Source organism: Pyrgilauda ruficollis, unplaced genomic scaffold (genome assembly GCF_017590135.1).
Source record: "Pyrgilauda ruficollis isolate IOZ18807 unplaced genomic scaffold, ASM1759013v1 scaffold4, whole genome shotgun sequence".
NCBI classification, from domain to species: domain Eukaryota; kingdom Metazoa; phylum Chordata; class Aves; order Passeriformes; family Passeridae; genus Pyrgilauda; species Pyrgilauda ruficollis.
In genome coordinates this window covers 22,738,309-22,754,691 of record NW_024525489.1, presented here as the reverse complement: position 1 = coordinate 22,754,691, position 16,383 = coordinate 22,738,309, and the positions used below count along the sequence as shown (strand labels likewise).

The window sequence follows — 16,383 nt, the reverse complement described above, 5'->3', positions numbered from 1 at the left end:
TGCCTAATGAAAAAAATTCTGAAATAAAAATATGCAGAATAATTTAACTTAAAAGTATCTTTTCCTTATCAGCATTTCCTTAATGCTAAAATTCTCCATGTACTCTCTCACTTGCACTATACTGTACATGACATTCCTGTTACTTTTTCATTGTCCTGCAAGAGATTTACAAAAAGAGGAAGAAAACAACATTGTACCTGGATTTCTTTCCTTCAAAAGACTTTATTTTATAAGAAGTAAAGCCACTAAGCTGACAACCCTGCACCCAGGAATTCACATGCCTTTTTTTGTAGGGTGGTTTCCTTTTTTCCTGCTCTTTACACTTAGAAGCCCTTTATGCTGGTATTGCATAAAATTCATACTTACCTTGGCAGACCCTGCATCACACGGTGCAAAAGTGTGCACGACACAGAGCACCTACTCAAAGAAACACACTCACCAACACAGAGGGTAAACTTTTGCAAATGGTAAAACAGAAATTGTATTGTCTTTTAACTCTCAGCCTCTGCTCACTAACTCTGCTTTTTGAGTGTGCTACTTTTGCTTACATCTAAACTTCTAGGCATTTAAACTTCTGGACATTTGCAAAAAAAAAATAAATAAGAGTCCCATCAGAGCTGTTGAGCTGTAAGAATTAATCTACTTTTGACCTCAGTTTGACCACAGCAAAATAAATCTATTACTATTGGCCTTCCCTTCCTTTGCCTCAAAGTACCAATTTAAATACCAGTTTCTGACTAGACTATTTCACATGCTCTAATGAAAAAACCAGAACTGTGTTTCATTTGAAATTAGTATCCTTCACTGAAATGATACCTCCATCAAATTTGACTTTTTTAGTTAAAAAAAGGCTGACAAAAATTTACATGCTCTTGACAGTAATTTGAAATTTTTAAAAGATATTGATGAGATGGTTCTGTAACTCCTTTGCACATTTAGCTACAGCCTTCATAATCCCAGTTTCAATGAGGAACTAAAGCCCAGGGTGAACAGCTACAGGATATTAACAGAATAAGAAATACAGCAAAGGCAGCATTAAATTTCTTAAGGTTATTACTTGTTATCAGGAAAAACAGTTCAAGAGTTCAATTTTCCCAACTTAGCCCAGCTTTCTCCTGGATGAAGTCTCTTCCCATCTGAAGAACTTCCCCCTGCCCTAGTGCAATGTTTACAAACCAGTACACTGCCACATACATTAAACTCTAATTCATTAAAGTCATATGCAGCTTTGACATCAATACCTGTAAAAACACATCTGTCTCAGTCTCTTGGCTCTGTTTTTTCCCTCCAAGTTGTGCAAATTCCTATATACAAACATACACAAAACAATGGGATGCCTCACCCCTTGTTTCACCTTTTCACTTTGAGATTAATTTATGTTAATTATGCAGCACAAAATCTGGTTAATACTTCTCATGCTTCACAAAAACAAATCTGCAGTGATTTTAAAAACTTTTAAAATTTTAATTTTAACCTCCTACACTGACCATTTTTCTCCTACTATCACTTGCTTCTGTCCTATCATATAGGACAGATATCACATAGTATCACATTCCTTCCACGGATCACTTGAGATCCATGCCCTGCTGAAGTCCATATGCAACTATATTGTAACAATGAGAACTTCACCATATTATTTAAGTTTTATAATAATGTCAGGGATTTCTTTACCACTGAAATTTTTAGAACACTAACACTGGTAAAAGAAAGAAGAGAATATAATTCCAGTTAAGAGCATATGGTCATGTATTTCCAGACGTGAACTGTGAGTATTTCCACAAATGTTTTAGTGTTTCACATGTAGCAATTCAAGACCTATTTCTAAAAAAATCTCATGTTTAACTCAGGAAGTATTTTTTTTATTTCAAGTATGGGAATTTTTACTAGGGTTTTTACAAGGTTGTACATACCTTAGGTTCTAGAAAGTATCCTTTAAAATACCGATACTGAACAGGAATTCCTCTAGGAAGCTCTACAGTAGCTTTCCATCTTTTCACAGGCACACTGTGGAGAAAAAAAAGAAAAAAAAACAACCAAAAAAAAAGTTTCGAAATACAGCCTAACAGCCACCTCAGACACATGTCTAAGTAATATTCTAAAATAAAGTCTAGTGTATCATTGCAAGGAAAGTTATTACAAAGTACCTCAGCCAAACATGCACAGAATAGGAGATGTACTTAGAATTGAAACTGAACTTTGTGATCGACAGATCTGAAGTGCTTTAAGAGAGCAAGAATTCTCATCCCCATTGAACAGATGGGGAAAACATGGTGAAGTGATTCAGAGACTCATCCAAGATGACACAGCCAGTCACTGACAGAACTACAGACACAGCCTGCAAACCTTATTTTCCTTCACTACAGAGCTTCCATAAGCTGGCACCATTTTAAGAAAATACTAAATTCTTCCACTGCATTTAAACTTTCTTTATGTACACTCATGCTTATACACACATCCCCTCCTCCTTAAGAATTTCAATGCAACTCTCAGTTTAAATAATCTCCTCCCTATCGCTTTCTATCTAGCACAATAATAACTTGTTCATAGTCTTTACTTTCTTTTTATCCTGTACATCTCCTATAACTTGCTGCACAGCCATGGCACTGAGAATTGCCCCAGAGCAGTTTCTTACTCCAGATATCTAAAGCTAAACTACTGAAATGCCAGCCACAACAGCAGAAGCACCATCTGTAACTGGAAATGCACACCCAAATTTCATATTTTCTTAAACATATTCCTAAGCGTTCAAAGTGCTCAAAGGCAACACAAGAAATTCTGGAGCTCTACTAACAGTACATGCAGCTCAGGACTTTACAGACTCAAAGACAGAATAAATTTGTTGCTCCAGAACTCCAGCTACTTCAAATGGAACAAGTAAAAAAAATTCAAAAGTGAAGAAAAAAATCCCCCTAAAAAAACCAAAAATGAAAACCAACTTACTCATCCGGAGTCTGGAGGACCACTGCAAGCTGGGGATTCCAATTTCCCAAAGCACTGCAGCTCCCACATATTGCAAAAACCTCTCCTAAAAAATCCAAACAGAAAAAACCCCACAATCATCATTACTTCAGACTAGACGGCATTAAAAAGTACAGCCACAGTCAAGCTTTCAAGTATTTTAAATATGTATACCAGAATCACTCACCTAAAATCCCTCCTGTCCAGAAAGGACTCTTACCCCACCCAAAACTAGAACAGCATTTTCTTCACCATCCCAAGGACCTGAGAGAGGGACTAATGCCAACCCCAGCCCTTAAAAGGGTTGGCTTCCAAACCATTCTTAAGGAATAGCGCTCCAAACAGCTCTGGGAATGTGGCAGGCAAATCTTCACAGTAAAATGTTTCATCTCAAGGTAACATGGTTATTTCCCTAGATACTCTGTATTTTTTAATGTATGTCCATATTCCCTCGAAGTCACGCCAACAATTTAGAAGGCACAAACAGGAGGTTTCTAGCATTATTCCCAAGGCAACATACCCAACTAATTTGATTCCCAAGAGAAATAAAGTTCATTTTGCTGCTACACTTTCAGTTTTTACTGGATATCAAAATGTAACATTGTTACACAAAAAACCCACATGAAATTGTCACACTTAATGCATACATACATACAGAACCCAAAAGGTCACAACAGTATATTTAATTTTGGGATATCCCAAGTGACCATTGCAACTTACCCTTGTTTTTAATATAAAACCTGTATCTATCTGACTGTAAGAACAACAATGATAAATACTAATGGAAAGAACAAACTAGTATTTTGTTCTCACAGGGTTTCAACAAGATTTTTAGACATAATAAAAAAACTGTTGCAGAATGAGAAAATATGGAGTTTTAAAGTACAGTTAGGCACCACAAAAGAATGACAGCAGCATCTCTGACTTATTTCCTGTTCTCAAAATGAGCAGTGTGGGGGACACAATAATCCTAAGATACAAAGTAGATCAGCAGTGTACACTACCTGTTCCTAAGCCAGAAATCACAGCTGACACTTCAAAGTATATAGTTACAGTTTTGAGGATGCCCTTTTGTCTCTAAAATTGGGTCCCTTTTCTCCAGTTAAACTAATAAGGGATACCACAGGCCTGCTTATGAAAGAAACCTCTGCAGACCCAGGTGTTGCAAAAAATCTACAGAAGACAAAGAAATATTTCTCTGAAAGCAGCTTATTGAAATAATTTTACATAACACCTTGAACTTCAGCAGTTGGGTTTTTTTTTTTAATCTATTGCTGCAATTCATGAAAAAAAAAAAAAAAAAAAAAAAAACCCAAAGATATTAAAAAAAAAAAAAAAAAAAAAAAAAAGCCAGAGCTTTCTGGATGCTCACTGTAAGCATACAAATGCAGACAAAAATCTACATTTAGTAGGCAATTGCCTATGTTAGCTTTCTCTTTTCCTCCTTATCCTGAGGCAAGTGATGATTTGTTTTGGCAGGGAGGAGATAAAGTGGGGAGGGAAGACCACCTGAACACCACACAGGTAGAATTTCTGAGTAGAGCTATTAAAAAGAAGCTAAAATTCTTTTAACATCCCTTTAAAGCAGTACTTAATGCATCTTCATGTACACACAGCCAAGCTTTGAGGCACCATGTAATTATATTCCTCTTAACAGGTGCCAGCTGGAATAGTTCTCTGGGCTCCTATTTTAAACAGACCTGCGAACATCCAGCGACCACCTCTCACTCAGTAAGGCACCACACACAAAAGGCAATGCCTGAATTGGATGTGCAGCCACTCTGAACTCCCTTCAACAACTGCACTGAGGCCGAATTAGGATTTGTAAAACACTGCCTTAATTATCCCAGTAAAGCCAAAGTGAAACACATGGCAAACTGCCTCTCCATCGGCAATTCTGAACACAGTGGGGTTTGGGTTGGGTTTGCATTTCAAGCTCGGGGGTCCTCAGCTTCTGCCCTCTCCTTGTCATGGAATTCAAGGCTGCCCCTGGCACAGCTCCTTCAGCTACTGCAAAGAAGGTTAATCTAAGCCTTCTGCTCCAACTCAAAGCTTGCAACAGCCTCAGTAATCCAACAATAATAACAAAAACCCCAACAATATCATCGTTGTCATAAGCAGAAGCTCCCTTTTGTGTCATCTCTTGATGCTGTATTTCCAGATAATTCTTTGTGAACAGCCACTGAGGCAGGATCTGGTTCTCACTAATCCTACTTTTCACTGCAGATACTATTAGCACAGGAAGAAGTTACACATCCAAAGTCAGCTTTGCTAGTGACAGCGTTGCTGTGGAAGCAACAGTGTAAGCAGGACAAAGAGCACAGCTTGCACTACTCCATGGTACAAGCTGCACAGGTATTGAGCTAAGGTCAATTTACTCTCAAGTTTTAAAATTTTCTCCAGAATGCTGTAAAAAAACTCTACTCCTTACTAACAGCTTTATGACTACATTGAGGACCAGTTTTCAGTTCCCAAATGCCAAACCACGAGGGAGAAGCACAGGAGAGGTCTAACACAGGGCAGATGTCAAAACCTGTACAGTGTTTTCATCGTTCTCTTCCGCGCCAACTACAGGAGACACTTCTGCCATCTGGTATTGGCCTGGCACAGGAATTTTGCCAATCTCCTCCCACAATCATCTGCTTCTGTTAGGCAACAATCAATTACTTTTTTGGTGTAACTTCTGCGCTGGTTTTTGGCTGGGATAGAGTTAATTTTGTTCACAACAGCTAGCAGGGGCTGTGTTTTGAATTTGTCCTGGAAGCAGCGCTGATAACAGAGGGATATTTCAGTTATTTCTGGGCAGTGCTCACAGCATCAAGGCCTTTTCTGTTCTCTCCCCACCAGAGAGGGGGTTGGGAAGGAAGAAGCTGGGAAGGAACACGGCTGGGAGCAGTTTTGTGGACCTCAGTTACCAGATGTGGTTAAACACAACTCCTTCTTTCCAGGTTCCTGAAGATGAAGGTCAACGTAATATGCACAATTAATCAATACCAGATTTTCATGTTCTACCTGATGTAATGCCTTGTGTTCCTCATTTGGATAACAGAAGTTACTTTACACTTTTTTTTTCTTTTTTTTTTTTTCTTTTTTTTTTGCATGGACAGAATACTGAATTAAGCTGCATATTCTTTCTGTCTGTAACTTCTGACAGAGGTCAAATCCTGTGAGAACTTTCAACAGGGATGCAGAGAGATTAAAAAAAAGAAAAAACACATCAATGTGTGCCTAAGTATCACGGGTCGGAATACAAATGCTTGTTTACATGGAATAAAAAGGTACTAAAGAGAGAAGATTTTAAACTAATGGGAACCATTTCAGTTAGCATCAAAATGCCAAGCACATGATGAAATTTTTGTTTGGAGAAAGAGGTAAAATTTATTTCCCAACTATCATTTTCAAATTCATTGGTGAAATGGCTTAATACATTTTACAATGATTTATCACCTTGATATTTGATCTAATACATTCTTTTGTCTCTGAGGAAAACAGACAAGACAGCCTTTGAACACTCCTCCATTGTTTTCTCCTACACCAATCATACAAAAGTGAGAAAGTATGACTTGAATACCTGGTGCTGATGATCCTTTTACTTCAAAAGTGACTTGACAGGAGGTCATTTCTGCAGAACTTTTGTCTTGGGATCGTTGAAATCTCCTGTAGTGGGAAGAAAGAGAACTAATTTGAGGAACAATCACTACATTTGTTGCTGCTCTAAGTAAGAGGAAACAGAAATCCCACCACTTAGAGGGAAGCAAGCTACTTGTGATATTACTGTTTGAGTGAGCAGTAGAAGTAGAAAGCTCTTTAAAAGCAGCTGCAGACCCAGAAAACAGCATCCAGCTGCAACACTGGCATAACAAAAAGACAACTAAATCAAATACCATATGCAAGTATCAGTATTCTGCAGCATTTATCAGTCTTCAGCAGAGATTTTTCAAAACTATCTTTCTGACTAATTTCACTTCCAAGGAGGCCACTGGAAGGCTTTAAGAGATTTAAGATTAGGATCCTTGGCAAACAGTAACTTCTGCCTCATCAGCGCTATTCTTCAGCATCCTCTACAAAGCACAAGAAAGTTTCCACAGAGAAGCACAACCACCTTGAAGGAAAAGGGGAACAACCCATAAGAGATGACAGCTCTCTGCTGTCACTTGTCCATCCCTGTGGACTCTGCTCCCCTACTTCCAGGCTTTCACAGAGAGCACCAGGAGCCACTGGAAGGAAGCACCAAGCAGTCTTCAAAGCAGCACAGCAGGAAGAGACTGCCTTTAGCCAGGACAGCAGGAAGACTGCCTCAATTTTCTCCTCCAATGCACAACACCTTGACTGAAAAAATAACCTGGCAGAACCCCATTTTCACCATGACAGCAGAAACACTACTGATATATCACATCCTTTTATATTATTTACAAAAGCAGCAGTCATAGTAAAGTCCACATATGGATGTTGCTAGAGGGTCACCACCCAAGTACATCTATCTGGACGTGGGCTACAAAATAATTGCACTAATTATGTGCAGAATAAATTTTGCAATGCTTTCAATTAATCCAGTTCTTTACATCACTGCGGGGGGCTTTTTGTTCTGTGTGTGTTTTGCTTGGCTTTCTTTTTTTTTTTTTTTTTTAACCAAGGAAGTATAATGTTACTATTGCTGTTTTTGAACAGGACAAATAGCACTTTATTTCAGTACAATCTTGGTCAGCAATCTTTTAGTAACAATATCAGAAAGAACTAACAACACTGAAGAAAAATTTGCCTTTCATTAGCTCTACTACTACAAGGGGCAGCCCTTGCCTCCAAAGGGAATAGGACAGTTAAATATGCCCTGAAAGCAAAAGATAGATACTAAATAGGAGGGGAAAAAGAAGCTCATCATCAAACCTCATTCTTTGTGGGCATTTAGAATGTTATTGCAGGTATTGAACCATCAGAACTGTTTCTTCTGGATTTTCTCCTCCTCCTCCTCTCAATTCTAACCCTCCTCCTCTATTGCTACTGTAACTACAGCTGCCTTTACTTTACACTCCTTTTCCTCCTCCCTTATTTTCCCTCTCCCTGTCAAGGAAAATGACTTTTCAGTAATAAAATGAGAGCAAAAAAACCAGTAGACATATAAAGGTTTCCGGTCACATATTCCAATTCTGCATTTGTGTTTCACAAATTCTATCATTCTGCAAATGATAAAATGCCAGACTACTGAAACTAGAAATAAGCACAGCTGATAAGCAGGAATTCCACGAAGGGCATGCCCTTTAGGAACTTTAGAGACTTTCTCACCTGTGTGTCATTAGTCTCTGTGTAAGTTAAGTGACACATTCTAGCACTTGCTTTTAGCAGTTATTTATAGACAGAGAAGCACAGCAAGTTTCAGCGCTGAAACTAAGACTGGACTCACGAAACTGGTCTAAAGTGACAAAAAAAATCTCAATGTAATGCAGAGAATATAAATTACTAGTGTGCATTTATGATGCCACCAAGCAGTCAGGGGCTTGCCTGTGCTCACCAAATGCCTGTTTGGACAGCCTTTAACTGCAAGGGCAGAGGAGCCAAAGAGGAAATGATGTAGGCAAAAATGCCTTGCAAAAGTCAAGCAGGAAAACGAAAGCTGATGTGTGCACCCAGTTCCCCAAAGCAAGAATATGTTTTAGGCTTGCAAAAAAAAAAAAAAAAAAAAAAAAAAAAGCTGTTTCCAGAGCAAATGCAATGACTCAAATTTAAACTTCACAAAAACCAGCATGTGTCCTACTGCAAATTAACTAACTACCCAACTGCTCCTAGAGAATCATCCAAAATCTTCCTAAGTCTATAAAGCTTTTAGCTAATCTTGTCAAAATTCTGTGTACCTACATTCCAGACAGGTGTGGGCTTTTCTAAACTGCCTAGTAATATAATTTTACTTTTCTATATAGGAGTAGTCAGTTTTAAGGAGGTTTTTTGATAAACTGACTTTGCAAAATTGCCAAAATTCTACCCAAAATGCATTTTATCTCAAAAACCTACTCAGCCTACCCAAGGGGTGTATATGAAGAAAAGAAAAATTCCACTTCACTAAGCAAGAGCTTGTTTTCTTCTAGCAGAACTGCAAGTATGGGTATTGCTCTTATATTTAGGGTCAAAGTACCACCCCACATACTGAAAAAAACATCTCTTCTAGCAGAGCACTGAATGCAAACAGACAGCAAGGAAAAACCAGGTCTACTTTTTGTTAAGGAATCAAACCTATGTGATATATTACAGTGCACTTATAAAAGCAGTCTGTGTTTTCAAGACATGAAACAAAAACATTTTACTTCGAGGGGAAGAAAAAAAAACCCAAACAACCTCAGTTTAGCTGTCTAGTTACTGATGGTTCCTGAAAAGAGATAATAATTTAATTCCCAAAGGGGAATGACAAGCTTGAACAATCAAATCCTCTGACCTCTAAGTGTCAGGCATCTTTGAAACAGGATGTTCCTTCCTTCCGATTTTCAGCACTGCTTAGCCAAAGAAGCTGGCAAAGAATTAACAAAATCCTCTTTTCCTCCCCACTCCTGTAATGATGGACTTTTAGGTGAATGCAAAGATTTAGGCTTCAAAAAAAAAAAAAAAAAAAAAAAAAAAAAAAAAAAAAGAAAAAGCTGTTTCCAGAGCCAATGCAATGACTCAAATTTAAACTTCACAAAAACCAGCATGTGTCCTACTGCAAATTAACTAACTACCCAACTGCTCCTAGAGAATCATCCAAAATCTTCCTAAGTCTATAAAGCTTTTAGCTAATCTTGTCAAAATTCTGTGTACCTACATTCCAGACAGGTGTGGGCTTTTCTAAACTGCCTAGTAATATAATTTTACTTTTCTATATAGGAGTAGTCAGTTTTAAGGAGGTTTTTTGATAAACTGACTTTGCAAAATTGCCAAAATTCTACCCAAAATGCATTTTATCTCAAAAACCTACTCAGCCTACCCAAGGGGTGTATATGAAGAAAAGAAAAATTCCACTTCACTAAGCAAGAGCTTGTTTTCTTCTAGCAGAACTGCAAGTATGGGTATTGCTCTTATATTTAGGGTCAAAGTACCACCCCCCATACTGAAAAAAACATCTCTTCTAGCAGAGCACTGAATGCAAACAGACAGCAAGGAAAAACCAGGTCTACTTTTTGTTAAGGAATCAAACCTATGTGATATATTACAGTGCACTTATAAAAGCAGTCTGTGTTTTCAAGACATGAAACAAAAACATTTTACTTCGAGGGGAAGAAAAAAAAACCCAAACAACCTCAGTTTAGCTGTCTAGTTACTGATGGTTCCTGAAAAGAGATAATAATTCCCAAAGGGGAATGACAAGCTTGAACAATCAAATCCTCTGACCTCTAAGTGTCAGGCATCTTTGAAACAGGATGTTCCTTCCTTCCGATTTTCAGCACTGCTTAGCCAAAGAAGCTGGCAAAGAATTAACAAAATCCTCTTTTCCTCCCCACTCCTGTAATGATGGACTTTTAGGTGAATGCAAAGAATTTTCAGCTCAGAGGGCTCATGTCATTACTGCTTAGGGGAACTGAAGCAAATTAGAAGAGCTACATTAAAAATGACAAACATTTCCTAATCAGCAAATATTAATGAAATCGATTGAGCTGATTTACAAACTAGAAATCCTTGTGCAACAACCCTTTTTAAACAACCTCTGAGTCCAAAAGTAATAAAGCTGAATTCACATCTGCTGCAGCAACAGGCATTCAGATGCTAACCTGGCTGCAAACAATTGCTCCTCTTCCTTTGGTTAGCTTTTATAGACTACAACCACATGCAAGGAAGCAGTGAACACTTGAATGTCAGTTCTCCTCATGGGAAAGATGTATCACAGAGGTAGAGACTTATCAGCATTTCACTAAAAAAAAAAAAAAAAACAAAAAAAAAACCCCAAAATTAAACATTAATAGGAAGAAAATAATAGGAAATACAAACTCTCCTCTCTCTGCTTCTAAAAGAGAACGTCTAGAAAATGCAGGTAAGAAAAAAAAAATTACATAATATGATCGACTATTAAAATGTCACAAAGTATCACAGATTTCCCCTAAAATGAGGTAATAAATGTCATCGTGGATGGGGAAGACCAAAATATTTTTTTGTTGTAGCTAGAAATATACCAGGACAGGGACTTGATTTATTAATTCAAATCTTGATGTCCATTTGAACCTAGAAGGCTTACAGGGCTGGTGATATATTAAAGCCCTTCACAAACCTTCAGCTTTAGTGGATTATTCTGCCCCACCCTTAACTTCCCTAACCTTTCCAATATGATTTAAGAGGTGCTGGCTGCTTGCTGTACCATATCTTATATGTTTTTTCAGGATTAGCTAAATACACACCAGGTAATCTGGGGCAATCATGGAATACAACAAACACTGAACAAATTCCAGAGTCATAAAAATTCACAGCAGTCATGCAGCCAGGTTACCTGCTCTCTACCCATTACAGCCAATATTTTTAATAGCAACTTCAAGAGGTTTTGAGGCTTTGATTCTAGTGGTCCAAGGGCAGGCTTGAAGTACAATGGGATTTTTTTTTTAAACTGTGGAGACTTACAAGCCTGAAGGCCTTGAACTTCATTGCATGGACAGAGGGCTTTCAAAATTAGGCAGGGAACACTTCAAGCAACTGCACTGACCTGAATGAAAGGCTGATTTTATCAACTCTAAGTTGACTGTAAAGGATGCAGAAAGGCTGGTTACACTTAGCATATCCATTACGGATAATCAGACTTTGGCAACATGCTGGTAAGAAAGCAAAAATGTATCACTCACATCAAAGTGTCACATTTATCCCCTTCTCTCCGCACAAAAAGCCACCAATCTCTATCTAATAAACTGAAAAGTAAAAAAATTTCTGATGGAAAGCTATCAACCCAAAACTCTCTTGGGTAACATTATATTTAAAAATGACAGGATAATATGCAGCACAGATTTTTACAATGAGATGAAAAAATACAGCTCACAAAGTATCATTTTAATGGGTAGGGTTTTTTTAAACTCATACATTTTATAGGTACTTAATGGGATTTTTCAAAGGTAATTGAACAACTAAGTACACAGGTGCCACAAAATTCCTGGAATGCATTTTAGTACTTTCAGACATCTGATATTTAGTGTCAGATTACTTCTGCCTGCTCTATTACCGAATTTGCTTAGTTAGCTGCAGAAAAATGAAACCCATTGTACTGGGCCTGGCTGAGATGGAGTTAATTTTCCCTACAACAGCCCTCACAGAGCTGTGCTTTGTACCGGCAGCTAGAAAGGTGTGGATAACACCCAGAGTTTCGGCTGTGCTCACACAGCATCACTGCTGTCTCTCCAACATTCCTCACTGTCACCAGGAGGCTGCGGGGCAGGGGGGACAACATCCTGGGAGGAGACACAGCCAGGACAGGTGACCCAAACTGACCAAAGGGACATTCCTTATCATATGACATCAGCTCAGAGATTGAGAAATTAAAAAAAAAAAAAAAAAAAAAGGAAAAAAAAAGCTAAAAGAAAGGAAGGTGTTTGTCATTTAAGACATTTGTCTTCCAGAGCAGCTCCCATCTATATGGAAGCCCTGCTTCCCTAATGGGGAAGCAGAGAATAAAATTATTTTTGCTGTATTAACTGCCTCTACCTTGACCCCTGAGCTTTTTCCACCTTCCTCCCTCTCAGGAGAGGAGTGACAGAGCTGCTTGGTGGGCAACTGGCACACAGCCATGGTCAACCCACCAGCACCTTCTGTGCACAAACAGGATCTTTCATAATGCTAGCACACATTTCATCACAGATTGTGCTGCACAGTCCTGGAAGTGCACAATCCTAAACGTAAATATGCTCAATTATTTGAAAGTATCTCTCCATTTATTGCATATAAAGATAAAATCAGCAAGGACTAGAAAGCTGGAGTATTTTGGGGGTTTTTTGTCATTTTGAGCTGACACTTTCCCCCTTAAGAGAAGAGACTCATGAGCTGTATCAACACCCAGGAGTCCAACTCCACGCTGAAGCAGGGGAAAGGTGCCACAGTCCCAGCCAAGTCATCTGACAGCCGGGAGGACACACTGGCAGCACTGGGGCTGACACAGCCTCTGACCCCTTACAGCCTCCCTCATGAACCATGAATTTGAGCACAGCCCAGCACTGCTGGAGAAGGTACTGTACTCAGATTTTACACCTTCTTAAAAGATGTGCTACACACAGCAACAGAAAATCCAGCATGCATCAGATCTACTGCTGTGCTGAACAAAGGGGCGTGATCCCAAGTCACACACTGTGATATTCCAAAGATACCAAGTGGTATCTGGTTAATCTTGTAGTATGATGAACAGATTTTGTTGCTTGTGGTTGGTCCTAACGAGGTGTCAGATATTACAGCATACATCTAAAGCAACAAATTAGACATGCAAGAAAATTATGTAACAGTAGCTGACGACACCTGGGTTTTAGAACAGCGTCAGAGGATATATTTGTCAGGGCATTCCCTTTAACAACTGGGAGAGAATTTTTAGAAACAGCATTACAGCATCAACTCCTTCACGTTTAACCAAAGGCCAAAGAGGGTTCTTCCTGCCCCCTCCTTTCCCCCCCACGGCACCTTGACTGCAGGAGCAAGGACGAAGTCAGCAGGTCTCTCCTCCTGCATTGCAGTGCTAACACTGGACAGCAAACAAACTTGCACAGAAGATCTGGACGTGCTGTTCTGATTCAAAGGCTGAAATTTTACCAACAGCCTTATACTGACATTTAGAAAACAGCAAAGCCCAAGTGACACCTCTGAAATTGCATCACACTAATACACAGCAAGTGAGAAAAGTATCTTGAGGATTGTATTTTCAGTATCAATTTAGCTCCCCGTGTGCAGGGTCACATCACCCATGATTCTCTCTGTTCACCCACAATGTATCTGCTTGGTTTTAAGTAACAATAAGTTAATTGTTTCAGCATTTGGCAAATACCTGTCCATGTGACAGAGTCTTCCGCCTCAGCTATGCCACAGTTTAGCAAAGTTCTTGAAACAGACAGGAAAAAGCTGGGGCACGCTTGTAAGCGAGACAGAGCAACATCAGTCTGATTCCTCTTTCGTGAATTGTTGCTTATTATTAACGTACGGCTGACAAGATCTTAGGCAGCGAGTAATTTAGCTCTCTGTGATCACACTAACATTCCTCACTTAGGAATGACTTGGACAAATAACATGTATAATGCTTCCCGCAGCTCTCAACAAAACACTTTCTTAACACGTTTCCAAAGCCTGCATCCATTCTGTTGAGGGGCTACGTGCTTTACTGAAAGACTAATTACATGGCAGCTTGGGCTATCAGTATCTATTCAAGACCAATGGCAATCTCATATTTTTTTAACATCTTATATAGCTATTGTACAAGAAACAGTGCTAGAATGGAAATATATGCGATAAAAATAATTCCACTTATCAACTATTTCATCCTACCATTAACATTTAAAATATGTTGAAGGTTAACCTCCATCTAACACTGCGTGCTCTGATAAATTATAACGCTAATACTAACAAGACAAGCTATTAACTTAAAAGGAAAAAGAAAAGGAAAAATGGAAGAACGAATCTGTGCCTGGTTAGGGTGCAGGTAACAGATTAATTTTTAAAGTTCAGCTTAATCTAGAGCTGCCTCACTATTTCCTATGCGATCAATAACATCAAACCTCAAGCCGGCAGCACCACCGCTGTGTTCCTTTAGCGCAGAGCGGAGACAAAGGACGGCAGCACAGCGCACACCCCCACGCCCGGCAGATCCCAGCGGCGCTGCAGCGCGCCCAGCCCGCCGCCCCTCGCTGCCCGCTCCGACACGGACCGAGAGCTCCCGGCGCCCCGCACGGCACCGCCCGCCGCGGGAGCCCGACCGGGAGGCGGCGCGCCACGTCCCCGGCCCGCCCCGGCCCGGCCGCTTGCATAATGCGGCAGCCGCGGGACCGCCCCGGGCCAGGGCTTTAGGCGGCGACGTAAACAAACAGAGCCGCAGGCCCCGCGCTCCCCGGCCCGCCGCCCGCCAAGCCACACACCGGGTGGCGGCCAGGGCCCGGCCGGACAGCGCGGGGAGCGCGATGCGCCCGCAGCCCGCCCGGCACGGCACCGCCGCCCCGGGCCGGGCAGCGGCGCGGCCGCCGCGGGCGCACGGAGCCGCGCTCTCCCCGCCTCTCGGGGAACCCGAGGTGACGTCCCGGTGCCCGGCCGACGCGCTCCTCTCCCGCACGTCCTCTCAGATAACACACCGGTCCTGCGGGGAGCGCGGCACCGCGCCTCAGCGCCCTCTCCGCACAGGGCTCGAACAGACCCCGCTCAGCCGCGCCGACCGCCCCCTCCGCCACCGCGCGGTCCCGCCACGACACGCGGCCGGCGGCGCCGACTAACCTGGCGGAAAGGAGCGGCGCTCCAGGGCTCGCTGGCTTTGTGCGGAGCTGCGGACAGCAAAGCCCGGGCTCCCCGCCCCTCCTGCCGGGGCCGCCGCCCGGGGCCGCCTGACGGGGTGGGGAGGGGGCGGCGCGGCACCAACCGGTTCCAGCTGCCCCCCGCCAACCACGTGACAACTCCCGCGGCCCCGCCCGCCCCGCCGCGGCCAATGGGAGCGCGGGAAGAGCCGGGGGGGCGGGTCCGTCCCTCGGCAGCGGCGGGCAGGGGGCGGGCCCGGGGCGGGGACGAGGGAGGCGTGGGGAGTGCTCGGAGCGGGGGCTCCGAGAGGCACGGCGGGTTCGGGGGCGGCTTGCTGCCGCCTGCGCACGGCGGGGGAGCTCTGCCGTACCCACCTCTGCCGAGAGAGCACCACCGCTTTCCCGCGCCATCCCCCCGGTACCTTCCTCAGAGAGCGCGGCGCCGCTCCCCCAGCGCTCTTCCGACACCGCAGCGCGACCCGACCTCCTCCAGCCTCCAAGATCTCCTCAAGAGCACGCACCGACCGCTCCTTGCCGCTGTCGCCACCATAAGCCCCTACAGCACTCCCGCTAGCCCCGCGCCCCCTCAGCATGCGGCGTGCACTGACCTGGCCGAGCACTGCAGCCGGCTGCTCACCCCTTGGTGCGGGGCTGCGAGCGGCGCTGGCCGGGTGGCTGACAGCGCGGGCGGGGCAGGGGGCGGCGGTGCCGGCTGCCGGATCCCGCAGCCCCCGAGCGCACCGGGGAGGGCGCGGCCACGTGACCCGCCCTGCTGACGCGTCACCCTGCGGCCCGGCCCCGCCCCTCCCGCCGCAGCCAATCAGGGCCGGGCAGGAGAGGCGGGAGGGCGCGCGCCCTTCCCTTGAAAGCCTCGGTGGTGAGGGAGCGCTGTCCTGGTGGCGGCGAGGGCGGGAGAGCGGCCCTGGCCGGGATGGTGAGGGCGGGAGAGCGGCCCTGGCCGGGATGGTGAGGGCGGGAGAGCGGCCCTGGCCGGGATGGTGAGGGCGGGAGAGCGGCCCTGGCC

At 42.8% G+C, this 16,383-nt stretch overlaps 1 protein-coding gene across 9 annotated transcripts in view; it reads right to left on the bottom strand.

Annotated features, from left to right (window-relative positions):
• GPCPD1 (glycerophosphocholine phosphodiesterase 1) overlaps positions 1–16,099 on the bottom strand; it is a 44,385-nt gene extending 28,286 nt beyond the window's left edge. For 4 of the 9 annotated variants that reach the window (XR_005955919.1, XM_041477017.1, XM_041477019.1 and 1 more), the window contains exons 1-4: positions 15,343–15,923; positions 6,530–6,615; positions 2,941–3,025; positions 1,911–2,004 (exon numbers count right to left, since the gene is read on the bottom strand). Coding sequence is in view for 8 of the 9 variants with exons in the window: in XM_041477017.1 (XP_041332951.1) it covers positions 1,911–2,004; positions 2,941–3,025; positions 6,530–6,615; positions 15,343–15,770 (693 nt within the window). In the remaining variant the exon portion in view is untranslated. Of the gene's footprint in view, positions 1–1,910; positions 2,005–2,940; positions 3,026–6,529; positions 6,616–10,685; positions 10,826–13,912; positions 13,997–14,636; positions 14,780–15,203; positions 15,314–15,342; positions 15,924–15,967 lie in introns of those variants that run through there. The other 5 variants (XM_041477020.1, XM_041477023.1, XM_041477022.1 and 2 more) reach the window with 5 other exon arrangements.
• Between the last annotated feature and the right edge of the window lie 284 nt (positions 16,100–16,383).